At 40.7% G+C, this 13513-nt stretch overlaps 1 protein-coding gene across 1 annotated transcript in view; it reads left to right on the top strand.

Moving 5' to 3' along the window:
- LOC125456332 (uncharacterized) overlaps window positions 1–9295 on the top strand; it is a 40464-nt gene extending 31169 nt beyond the window's left edge. Inside the window, exons 8-12 of the mRNA XM_048539365.2 lie at window positions 866–942; window positions 2051–2134; window positions 3469–3547; window positions 3871–3950; window positions 9172–9295. Of these exons, the coding sequence (XP_048395322.1) occupies window positions 866–942; window positions 2051–2134; window positions 3469–3547; window positions 3871–3950; window positions 9172–9295 (444 nt within the window). The remainder of the gene's footprint in view (window positions 1–865; window positions 943–2050; window positions 2135–3468; window positions 3548–3870; window positions 3951–9171) is intronic.
- Window positions 9296–13513: the final 4218 nt, after the last annotated feature.

Below are 13513 nucleotides of genomic sequence, written 5' to 3'. Positions count from 1 at the left end.
GTGGACTAAATAAGCATGTACAGCAAGACAGGCAAACAGGAGGTTGGGAGAACACAGCAAGGCAGGCAGCATCTGGAGGAAAGGAGAAGTCAATGTTTCGGGTATTACCCTCAGGTCCTGTTTGTCTATCTTGGATTCCAGCATCTGCAGTTTTTTTTAGATCTAATTATGTACACCAAGAAGTTGGGTGCATTATCTGACTGGCCAAGCTTTCTTCTGCCAAGGCGCAAGGAAGTTAACTCCAACATGGCAGAGAGGCTGATACAGAACTTGCCACCTGTCCAGCCTTTCTTCTATCTCCCTGTCATGCAGCATACTCATAAAGGCTGCTATTGCTGGCCCCACTCAGCTTCTGTTCAACCTCAATCACATATGTCACCGATATCCATATCATTGGATGCAGCAAAACTCTGACAAATCAAGAAGCATTTCCAGAAATACAGCCAGTTATACAGCTAGTTCTACATGCATTTATATCCTTATGGGCTACCATGCAACTAGAAACATTGGTAGATCTTGTGCCCAGCATCATGCAATGTAAACTAATGATGTGATGATGGCCATCAAGAACATCATTGTCTCATAGATCATATTCACAGTAATCATCTTTATTTTAATCAGAGATCTAAATTGAAAGCACAAAATGTGAAAAAGCTTGTATTGAGTTGTAGCAACTAGTACAACTGGCCTGTTTTTCCAGAATATGAAGCAATAACTAAATCAATCTGAAAGTTCCTCCATTTGAAGCTATCATCTATTTTATACGCAATCTCATTATTGGTTAACACATGCAGTATTCTGTACATGACCAGGATTCCTCTAATTGCCCGCATTCATTTTTTCATACTTTCTGTCTGCTCAACAGGAACAAGGAGAGCTGCAAGAACAGTATGCAAATTGCAATGCTGAACAAACAGATAAGCTAATTAAGGCAGCAATATGGTAAAACATCCTTTCCTAGTTTTTCTTTCCTTGCTCCCATGTTGGCTTCCAGCTCTATTATTCTAAAACAAAATGAAGTAGTATTGTGGTTTTGTAGCAATTCCATTTTACCTCACATTCCTGCCATCATTCTGCTGTTCAATTTCTGGCTAAGCAATAATGATAGTGGAATGTCAATGTGCATTAGCCCTTTGGAATGCACCAGATGACACAGTTTGTCAGAAGAAGACATGGCCTATAGACAAACAAAATGTAATTAACAGAGCAGCTAACTGAACAGCAGTCGTTGCTGAAATTACTGTTTTAATGGTTTCTATAGTGTAGATCAAAACAACAATGTGTTTTTCCATGACCTGTCAGTGTCAATTGAAACAAGAGGTTCAATTCTTCCATTATGAATCACTGCCAGAATCAAATGAGCTTAGTTTTAATTGGTCATATATTGACTGACTTTTACGCCTTCCAGCCACACATTAAAAATTCACAGGAGAGCTTTTTGTGTCACAGAGCTGCCCGTCAAAACCTGCTTTGTCTTTTTAATTTCTGTCAGTCAAAATCCTTATTCTAGGCTGATTCTTTGATTCAGAAAGAAGACTTTAATGGGCACATGCCAATTAGTTACATTCATTGGACCCTTTCTTTGATCACCCAAGGTGTTTATTTCCTTCTTCCCATATCCACCAAACCTCAGGGAGTCTTGTAGCACAGTGGTAGTGTCTCTACCTCAGAGCTAGGAGACTTGGGTTCTTGTCTTACCTTTTCCAGAGGTGTGCAATAATACTTTTGAACAGGTTGATCTGAAACATGTCCAGCAAATCTGGAACACAGTATTAATTCTCCCCTCAACCTACTCTCGGGCATCATGGTAGATGACCTTCTGCTAATTGCAGCATTGTTCTCTTTCACCATATCTCAAAGGCATCATGACTGAAAGTCAGAGACTTTCCAATGGTCAGTTGTTGCACACATCTCAGAACATGTGATAGCACTTCCTGCCATTCTACTTGCGTAATGATCAGGGACAGCAGCAACTCCTTTTAAAGAAGTTGATTCTTTTTAACATGCAGCCAACCAATTTTCAAGCCTGACTCCAAGATCTGTTTTCCAGGGAGTCCATTCAGATTAAAGGAAAATGTCTCATGTCAACACTTGATCAGGACAGTCTCCAACCTGTTGAGATGGGGAAGTTGAGGTTTGTGTGTAAATGTATTATTGTAGTGTACTGTATCAATGTACAATGTGGCACAACATCTCAATAGTGTGTAGAGGGAAATAGTGGGCAGGAAAATACAAGACTGCTCTTGATTGGGGGCAGCATGGTGGTTCAGTAGTACTGCTGCCTCACAGCACCAGAGTTCGATTCCACCTCTTGGGCGACTGTCTGTGTGGAGTTTGCACATTCTCCCAGCGTCTGTGTGTGTTTCCTCTCACAGTCCAAAGACGTGCAGGTTAGGTCGATTGGCATGCTGAATTGCCCATAGTGTGCAGGGATGTGTAGATTAGATGGGTTATGGGGGAAGGGTCTGTGTGGGATTTTCTAAGGGTCAGTGTGGACTTCTTGGGATTCTATGATTCTCTTAATTGTCTGACTTTTAAAAAAAGTATGGGGGTAGCGTTGCTCTCTCTAGAAATGTCAAGGACGGTGGAGGGAAGGGAAACTAATTGGCCAGATTGGCACCAGAAAGACCTGCCCAATCCCCACCTACTGACAATTTTGTTCCAGGCAGGGAAGTGCAATGTTGATCTTTCTGACAAACCACCAGATAAAGCCCTTAAGTGAACAACAAGTTAAGAGCCTCACAAGCCACTGGCTTGATTATCCACGTTCCTGGTGGTTAAAAATAAAAAGTGACTGCTTTCCTGATTGGGAAGATTGGGCAGGCACCTGCCTGTTGGATGGCAGGAATAGAGCCCCATTTACCTCAATCTGGAAACAAATGGGACATGGATAACGGAGCGATTTGGCTGCTGAAAATCATCCTCTTGCCTCCCCACACCCCTGAAACCATTGTCCGATGACCCCTAGCCCACAATAACCTAGCCTCCCCCCATCAACACATCATTTGCCTTTTCACTGACCCTAGTCCTGTTGTTCGTCTAATAGTCTAGGCCTTGGATGCATTGCTACAGCTCACAGTGGCTGCTCATTACCAGTTGACTGCTTCAAGCAGGACAGGACAACTTAACCTAAGGACCTTAGGTTGGTGAAGATGCTCATTAGTCAGTGTCAAAGTACCAGATTGGCACTTGATCTGGCAGGATTCCATGCTAGTATGGGCAAGGGCTTACTCAATGTGAAAGACACCCAGCCACATATGTATCCTCCAAAATGAAAAATCCCAGCCATAGAGGGAGGTGAGGAAACCATTAAAAAGATAAAACACATCTGATCACAGTGATAATCATATTTTAAAATTTCAGTAGTTTGATCTGGTGAAAGTGAGACTACCAAAAGTACTCAAACAGCTAAATTTTACCAGTTTTATCAAACACAACTTCACACTTTCTCCATCTTTCAATATTCAGTTACTTCTCGCTGCAATGTGGAGAGAAAGAAAAAATTCCACCCGATATTGGCACAAAGCTAATGGATGAAAATCAAAAGGTCTGTTCAGAATCACAAGCTTTTTGCAAATCCAAGGTGAGAGTTAACTACAACAAGCCCTGGGTCTATATAAAATGCCTCCTGAATGGATCCATGAGGCACGATGTTATCTCAGCACTGTTTTAATCAGGCCAACCGGGGGAATGGGCAGCTTGACACCAACCATCACTGTCCGTCCTGAATAAATGTCCCCTGCAGCAAGCTCATCACAGGACAAGCCATTGAACCCCTATAGTGTCCATTTTTGAATCAAGAGAAGCCTTGTAGCAATATTTGCAAATAGAAGAATGAGCCCAATTAATCAGGTTATATTTCTTGTCTAGGTTACGTCTGCTGCATTTGCTGACTGCATAGAAAATTCTAGAACCTCTGAAAAACAGAATGAAGAAGTGAACAAAGAAAGGTGATATGACAGTTGCTTGAGCTTACTGTCAATTGTTCCACAGGTTTCATGAAATTATTGCATTTGTGCTGTTGAAACACATTCATTGCTCCACAGAGTGGTGCACAACAATGAAATTTTTTTTCATGACTTAATGTATGTTCCTGCAAGATCATTCAATCTCTTTGGCACAAAAATGGAAATTGAAATTGTAGAGTGTCATTCTTGCAGGTAGTCAGCTATTCTTAAAAGCTTCTAAAAAATAAAAGGATGTGTTTTTTTGGAAATAATTTAGCTTTCATTTCTTTCACATTTTCTTTTTCTTAATCCAGTCTTTTGTTTGCTCTTTTCCTTCCTTTCTTAGTACCTAAATGACTCTGGTTCTAAATGACTCTGTCTCTTTCCTACCTGTTCTTCTCTTTAATATTCTTTCCATAAATTTCACGGATTAAGAAATGGACCAAGAGCCTGTCCATTCATCAAGATCCAAGATATATGATGTCCCTGTTGCCAGCTCACATTTCAAGAAATTTGTGCGCAAATTTTTGACTAAAGTGAGAGATAGGAAGATCTAATGATCCAGTTTGATGGGATGCCATTTATCCAGTAAATTTCATGGCCAGTAATTTATCAATATCACAGGCTACTTTTCAGTATTATTCATTATCTTGCAAGTTTTCTTTTAATATTTCCTTGGTCAATGTTCTTTCTGCCCACCTTTTCCCTGTGCATCCATGGGTTAAAGGAGGATACTGAGAATGAGAGTGGTGACCAGTGAGCGGGAGCCAGCTGGAGTATTCCTCTTCAAATCTGACACAGAAGTTAGTTTGGTTATTGATTGCAGGAAACTCCTCATGCCCATTTTGGGTGCTGCCACAATGGTGTGGGCTGCCAAAGAGCAAACTAATTTTGGAGAGGAGACCTCAGGCAGTTGTAGTAGAAAATGCAAGTACTTAATGCTTGTTTCAGAATGTGGGTAAAGAACACGGTTACCATAACTAAATATGGCGGGTGTTGCGTTATCACAATCCGATTAATGTCACTTTAACAGCTCAACATGTGTAAGAACCAAAAACCCAAATGTTATCATTGGCCACAGACTCTCTGCACTATAGCACTTGAGGCACAGGCTGGGTCTGGAGATTACTCTATTATGTCTACATTAGTTTAGTTGTAAATAAACCCAGGCATCTTCAAGAAAATGGAATTTACATATCTCATTTGTGTTGTGTTTAAACAACACAAGAATATTATTACAATAGATAGTACATTTCTAGTCAGAGGTGTATATGTGCTTTCTACACACCATTTTAGGTCCTTAGATGTCCACATAAGTCTTGTTTTTAAATCACATAGAGTCAGGCGCTACAGAACCCACAGAATATTTAAGATCAAAATCAAAATATTACAGGAAAAGCCATGGGCAGAATTTACCAAGTCAGCTAAGTCTCAGTTTCAGGGAATTTCATGATTTCACTCCACAAGCTGTAGCGAGCCAACTATGCAAAATGTTATATAGCTCACCTCCTTATGATCTCAGCCTGTCTCAATGGCACGACGCTTGTGCTATCTTGCTGCCATGTGTGACTGAAGCACTTGCCATTACTGGGTCTTTGGGGATTTCTGCTGTTGGTGCCGTATTTAAACCCTGAGTGTGCACCATGTGAATCCCTGCTCACCCTGAACTGCCGTTAACAGTTACAGTAAGGGAGGAATTGCTTCAGAAATGGTCAGCAAAGTTAAGTTTTACTAACAGGGACCTTGAAGTCCTCATGAATATATCCAGCCAGCCAGTCACAAAGCTGCCCCCAGGGTAAGTGTGGTGTCCACAGTTTGGATGAATGTCCAGCAGTGCTGGAAGATGACCTTCTTTCTGCTACCTCACACTATCTCTATTACTGCATCCACATGCAGCCAAGGCCCATAGCCTGATATGTTCACTATTGCATAAAGCATCTAGCCTCAATCACTCTGAATGATCCCAATCTCCCAGGCCACTCACCCGGTATACCCTATGTTCTTTATACTCACAAACTCTGCACACCTCACCACTTTCCTCCACTCAGCACCAACACTAAGAGCTGTGCTAATCACTCTCCTCTCACTCACTCAATACCTTTCTTTCTCTCATTTCACAAGAAAATATCCCACAATAAGGCAGAGAGAGCCAGGATGAGTGACAAAGTATCTGATATTGATCTCTTCCATGAGGAGACAATCCTTACCCTACCAGGAGAGGACAATGATCATTCATGTGGCAATGCCACAGTCTCAATGAACTGGCAACCAGATGAGATCCATTGTTAATTGTTATTCTGTTCTCACATTCATTGCCATTGTCAGCAATCTTCATTGTCTGTAAAGTTATTGGTGGAATTTCCTGTCTCCAAATATGATTGCTAAATCTTCCTTCTCTATCTTGCGATATTTACAGTCTACACTAGCCAAAGTCCTGGATGCATAGGTTTCTGGGCATTCCCCTCCATTGGGCCACCTATGAGCTAATACCACCCCAAAGCCGTATAGGAGGCATTGCATGTCAATACCAGATATGGCTTGGAATCTTAGCTTGTCAACATATGAGAGGATAATAGTTGTTTCTTTACTCCACTGAAAACTAGGACTTGTCTGTGCAACCATCTCCAATGTGCCAGATTATGTGTTAACCATCCGTAATAATTCACCAGCTCAAGAAATCAGTTCCTGCAGCATACAGCCCATGTCAGGTTCCTGGGCCATAGACAAATGGCCCCAAGGAATTTTAAAACAAAGGTTATTGGGGAATTTCCCATACTATCAACGAAGAGAGAAGTACTGATTCTTGGGACTGAGTGGTTTTCATTGGAAGTTGATATGGAATTTTTGCAGTACATTTGCTCCATTGACCGAATTGTTGAAGAAGTGCAAAACATTTCAGTGGGCCATGAGCTGTCAGAAGGCATTTGACAGCCTGAAAACTGTGCTAACTACTGCCCCAGTGTTAGCCACACCTAATTAAACAGCCATTTGAGGTGGTTATCAATGTAAGTGATGTGGGTGTTGGTACTGTACTCTTGCAAGGAGACAACAAGAAGATAGAAAGTCCTGTTGGGTATTTTTCAAAAAATTGAACAAACACCAACAGCAACATTCTATAATTGAGAAGGAGACCTTGAGTTTGGTGTTGCATTTTCCAACATTTCAACATTTATATTGTCAATAATGAATCAGAGACAATTGTACGGACTGATTGTAAGCTCTTAACGTTCTCAGAAAAATTTAAAGATAAAAATACCAGCCTGTTTAGATGGAGTGTGTTATTGAAGCCATTCAATTTCAGAATTATACATGTACCAGGATAAGAGAACGTAACTGATGAAAGGACTTGGAAGCATTCAGTGGCAGGGAATACAGACTGAAGTAGTAAATGTTTGCATGCATAAAATCAATATAATGTATATGTATTATAGTGTATTATTGTATATTGATGGCTCATTTTTTTAAAAGGAGGGAGGGGCGACCATACTATGGCTTTAAGAAGTGAATTTTGTCTTTTTCTTAAATGAAGAATGGTAGAGACAGGGGTGAAGAGCAGTCTGCCCCAAAGCTAATAACGTAAACAGCTTGTGAGGCCTTGTGTTTTTTTTAAAGTTGGAACAATAGTAACAGCTTGAAGGGCTGGGGTCTAGCTCCCACAGAACCAGGATTTATTCTGGTTTTGGCTTTCAGTAGCAGTTACTAGCGTCTTGAAGCAGGATTTGAAAGCTCTTGTTCCTCTGTCTGTTACAGTTAAAAGCTAGGGTTCTCTTCCTGTCATTAGAATTGCAGGTGAGGCAATTTATCTATTTTACCCAGTTTGCCTTTGCCAAGGGTGTGTTTATGGGATGCCACTATATTGGAAGATTTAATTAGTAGTAGATATCTTATAATATATTGTTAAGCATTTTGATAGAGTTCCAAATAAGCCCATTTGTTTCTTTTTCTTTTTAATTTTGTTTTTATTTTAACATAGTATATAAATAAATTGTTTTGTTTCCAGCTTCATAGTATGACCAATCGAATTACATCCTCAACATAATACCTTGCACCTATCTTTAAAATAAGGAGAAGTCAAGGTCTAGACTATCTTCTTAATATATTTTGAGGATGTTTGGTCTGATCTATAACACGTGACAGGGCATTCTGATCACCATCTCTAAACAGAGGTTAACATCACTGTCCCTTGCTCAGTTGCATAGCATTCTATGGAAGACAAGTGACTATAGTTCTCTCTCTTCACCGTATTTGTGAGAGCATTTATGGCCGAAAACTCCACATTAAGAGGCTGCTCCACATTTGCTGGAGGTTTCTGTTGGTCCGGGGCTTCCAAATGTGTGTGTTTCTCATCTATTTGTGAGGATGCAAGGCAGAGATGTTATGAACATCCAAGAAGGCTGAGAGTAAGTGAGTGTTATGAGGCAAATGAAGAGTCTGGAAATGCAGTCTAGCCCTGCCCATGAGCTGATGCATGTCTTGAGCACATAGCGTCTTTGCAGCGACATTCAGTGATAGTTGCTGGTGCACTGTGAAGTGCAGCATTGAAGTACAATAGAGTCCAGTAAGTAGATTTAAGATACACCATGAAGTCTCTTACAGACTGGCACATGTTGGAAGCCAATGATTGTGGACATATGGTGAGTACCCATGGAATGTGCTCAGAAAAGGTTCGTGCCCGGTGTTCAATATAGAAATCTTTTGGAGCAAGCTGTGAGCTGAAGGTTCCAGTAACTCATTCTGGTTTCCATGTTGAGTTTTCCCAATGATCAGTTACCATGGTGATTTAGATAAGAGCACACTAGAAAATTAATGTGGCGAGTTGGTTTGTTAACAGGGTATTTAGCAAGCAATAATAAGCGTCTGTTGACAATTTAACACTGCCTCGTGAGAATCTCATCAATCCACTTGAGGAAAGCAAACAACATGTGACATGCTGATCTTGACATTAAGATGGGCATCAGTGAACATTTCACCCAATCCTACCACGCAGTTTACCATAGTCCACACCATGGAGACCCTGGTGAGATTCCAACTATTGAAACTGGAGCAACATATGGCGGGTACAATGGGGAGGATACCAGGATTCATAATCCCAGACTAAAGTTTTTTCGATAAAGACGCATTGGTATTTCTTTGATATGTTGGTGTCCGTTGTGAACAGGAACATTTCAAAAGTACACTACAGAAAATTGACGGAATGACAATTATGCTTTGCCTCCCACAATAGCTTCAACCGGCCAGACAGTGCATCGTCCTATCAGGAGAAGTGTATCGAAGCATGGAAATACATCTTCCCAGAGACATCAGAACGCAGAGTAAAAAGTACAAAATCAGAAGTTTTAAATGAATAATTAATGTATTTCTTGATGATGCTTCTGCCAAAAGTTGTACAGCCATGCTGTCAATTTCATTCCCTTTTCTTGCAGCTTCTTTGGATAAACATGTCAAAACATTTCCCTGATCCTATTATGAGTCTGAACATGAATTATACATTAAAGAATGTGACTGCTATCTTACTGCCTTGTCCGTCCTTCTTCCCATCAATCCCTATATCCTATTGTGCCACTTATCCACCATTGTGTTTATTAACTAGCTTCTGGTAACCACAGCACTTTGATTCAAAAACATTTATTAGCTTTTTTTTTTACAAACCACACCATAAACTTATGCAAGCAAACTTCCGCAGCTTTTTCCATGGTCTCCTGCCAAAACCATCTGTATGTTTTGATCTTTCTTCATAAAATCTCTACAGTGTGGAAGTAGGTCATTCAGCCCATTGAGTCCACTCCAACTCCCCAAGGAGCATCCCACCCTATCCATGCATTTCCTGTGGCTGCCCCACCTAGCCTGCACATCCCTGGATAATCCACCTAACCCACACATCTTTGGACTGTGGGAGGAAAGCCACACAGACACGGGGAGAATGTGAAAACACCACATAGACAGCTCACTAAGGCTGCAATTGAACCTGGGCCCCTGACACAGTGACGTAGCAGTGCTAACTACTGAGCCACCATGCACCCACTCCTAGCTTGCTTGTGATTCTCACCATGATGCATAACCTAGATTAACAGAGCCTTCTACCAATATGCAGTCCGGAATTCTGTTTCAAAATTTACTCCTCTTGCCATGAATTTTTTGCCATTTTGGCAACCACTTCAAAGTCTACTCCTCCAACCAAGCTTTAACCAATAGCTCAATACATGTTTCAACTTTGTATATGATATTCCACCTCTACCCCACAACCACATTTCCATCCCACTCCTACAACAACAGAGATTTACAATGTACTATTTGTGCATTTATAAAACTGAAGGATTTTGGATTTAAATAATCTCACACATGTACCTGAAAAGGAGAATATTCCTTAACTAAGAAATACCCATTTTAATCAATTAAGGGAACTTCATTGGAAAGGAGCCTTGTGAGCAGAATGCCAAGACACAAGAAGCCACTAATGTGACATTTTTTTGTAAAAAAATCATTCATGGAATATGGGTGTCACGGCCGAGACCAGCATCTAATGCTCATCCCTAATTGCTCTTGACAGGCTGTTGAACTTACCTTTAAAATTAGCTCATCACCTCAGAAAAATTCTGTTCTTAATGTGAAAACAGCTCAGTGCCAAAGCAAAGTGTTTATTTAATGTCTGGATGTTGCTATAGAGTTGTGGATTGGCAGCTCACACTCAGTTCCGATTTCTTACTTCCTTAGCATATGTATAGTCATAATGCCTGTCACTAGTCATTTTCGTGGTTAAATGATGTTCTTTACGATCACCTTTAAGTTTTAATTGACAAACATCCCTCAACAATATGAGCTGTAGTTTGAATCATAGCATAACTGAAACCTGGTTGGTCCAGACCGTCCCAATGATGTTAGGCAGCTGTAAAAGTCATGGCCAGACCAAAAATGATTTAGAAGAATTCTATGCTTCTTTGGGAGATCACTGCACATCAACCTGGCAGTGAAATTAATGCTATATCAAAGTGTGGTCTCTGGTGGATGATTCTCATACTAATCTTCCATCAAATCCTTCTGGCAAAGGTCTTCAGCTGTAATTCCACGTACATTAAACTATATAGAGTGGTGTGAGGAAAGATGGACTGGTGGTGGATTGAGGAGGTCATTGAATAAGGGCAAGCTTGAGTTAGAGTAGATCTTCTCCAGTAGCTTGCCTGCTGGGGCAATGTTGCTCAGCACTGGGAGCTGGAGGTGGGGATTTGGGTAAGTTGATCAAAGAGTACCTAAGTTATCTCGGATTCTCCAGCATCTGCAGTTCCCATGATCTCTGATCAGCTTTTGTGCTCCTAAGATGCTGCTTGGCCTCCTGTGTTCATCCAGCTCCACACTTTGTTATCCATGATACACAGTGTTGGGTTGAGTTGGACTGGTATTGTACTGGGATCCAGTATTCTGCAGATGAGAGCATGGTGGCAAGAAAAGAGGTTCTTAAGGATTTGGTTTAGGATTACTTGAGACATCAGTCTGTTTAGTGAGGGTTTTCCCTTTTTTTTGGCAGTCCTGATGAAGTGTTGTTCTGTATGAGGGTTCTGTCAAGAGTGATGCCTAGATAAACAGGTGGAAATCATGCTTCAGTCACTAGCCATCAGGGATGATTTACAAGGCCATCACATTGCTGGCATTGCAAAGGTGGAATGTGCCAAAGTCCTTTTACTGGTGTTTGGTTGTAGGCTCCAAATCTTTCAGTCATCGGTCAGCCAAAACATTACGTAATGCATCTTCCAGCTCTGATAAAGTCTGAACCTGTGGTACACAGCAGATGTTTTCTGCATGGATAAACTGGGACCAGGTGGGGGCAGTTTGTTGATGTAGAAGTTGAATAAGGTATGGGCTAAGGCAGTCTCCTGGGGTAACTCATTCATCTGCTTCCTCTGGGCACTAGCGTTGTCACCCATATGCCCCTTGACCCTGAACTGTCTGTCCTGGATTAGCAGTTCAATGGTTTCACTAACCCAAGGAAGGGGAATGCTTGCTACTTTTATAAATATGTCCATGTCACAGGCTGTAGTGAATGGTAGGAAGGTCAAGGAAAATTGCCCCTGTTTTGAGCTTCCTTTTGAAGGTATTTTCAATGGAAGTAAGAAATGTGAGGACTTGATTACATATATTTCTTCATTGTTAAAAGCCTGCCTGTCTGTACTCGGGATGTTTTCTACTTCTATCTTGATGTGCTATAGGACCAGTCACTTGAAGCATATTGATGACAAAGATATTGACCAGTAATTTTATGGTCATTTTGAATTTTTGGTGTTTGTACCTAATGACCTCTGTCGATGAATGTTAAATACCTAGAAATTGAAGGTAATAGGATGAACAGGTGTCTGTTATTATAGTAGTTAATTAAACTTGATACAAGTGTCTCTTAGAATATCTACCTATGAGCCAGGATGCCTGAGTTCAAAACTCACAGGCTGTTAGACATGTATAATAACATCTCTGAGCAGGTCAATTTTTTTTTAAAAGTGTACTTAGATATGTTATTGGGGCCTCTTGTGACACTGTGATAATGTTGTGAGGCCAGGGTTTAATCCGACCTGTTCCAGAGGTGTATCATAAAATTGCTAAACATGATGAGTAGAAAATTTCAGTTTGCAGAGTCAGGCCAGCTTTCAAATACCTCTGAAAACACTAGGACACAGGATCATTCAAACACATATACCACTTTCAATTGAAGAAGACCCTACTTAGATACATCATTGAGGCTCTTGTGGTGTAGTGATAGTATTCTTACCTCTGAGCTAGGAATCCTGGGCTTAAGCCCCACCTGTTCCATAGGTGTGTCATAACACATTTGAACAGGTTGATTAGAAACATCTACTAAAATGTATTGTGAAGTCAGTTGCAGTGCACTGGTAGTCTCTTTATCTCTGAGCCAAAAGGCTTGAGTATGAGTTCCATCCTGTCTAGAAGTGTGTTTTAATATCTCTGAACAGTTTTTTTAAAAAAAGACTACATTAACATCTGTTTCAGATAGACTACAAGCAGGAGGGTCTTGTGGTAGATATGTGGACCAGAAGGTTCAAGTTCAAAACTGTAGTAAACGATGAATTGTCTCTGCCAAAGAGTTGTAGTTGAGGTATATTCTTCCAAAAAGGATTGTATGTCCTCCAACATTTGCCTGACTTTGAGAGGCTGATGACATGAGACTTGCACAGGATTTTGGCAGTCTTCCCACACATGACTCGTACAAAGAATTAGGCCAACCAGGAGTGAAGCTGTGAGCCAAGGTATTTTAGAAGCTCGGAGAGGATGTTGAAATAACTAGCAGCAGTACCCAGGTTGATGGCTTATTGTACCTTGTCAAACTCCAGGACATTGAAGGGTTCAAATTTGCCATTGTGTAGCCCATAGAAAGATTCTCAGAAAAATAACGTGACTTGCCAAATACTATTTGTAAAGAGCAGAGGTTTAAATGATTGTGGGGAAGGTGAGGAGTTGAGAAAGTGTGGTGGGAGGAAGAGCAATTTGGAAAGCAGACTGACTTGCACATTATCTATTTAAATTCTTGTTTTTAGGTGCTAATGACTCACATGAAAAGTGCATAC

The sequence above is a fragment of the Stegostoma tigrinum genome, chromosome 8 (genome assembly GCF_030684315.1).
Source record: "Stegostoma tigrinum isolate sSteTig4 chromosome 8, sSteTig4.hap1, whole genome shotgun sequence".
NCBI lineage: Eukaryota > Metazoa > Chordata > Chondrichthyes > Orectolobiformes > Stegostomatidae > Stegostoma > Stegostoma tigrinum.
The sequence above is the reverse complement of the archived record's forward strand: the minus strand, read 5'-3'. Positions and strand labels throughout refer to the sequence as shown.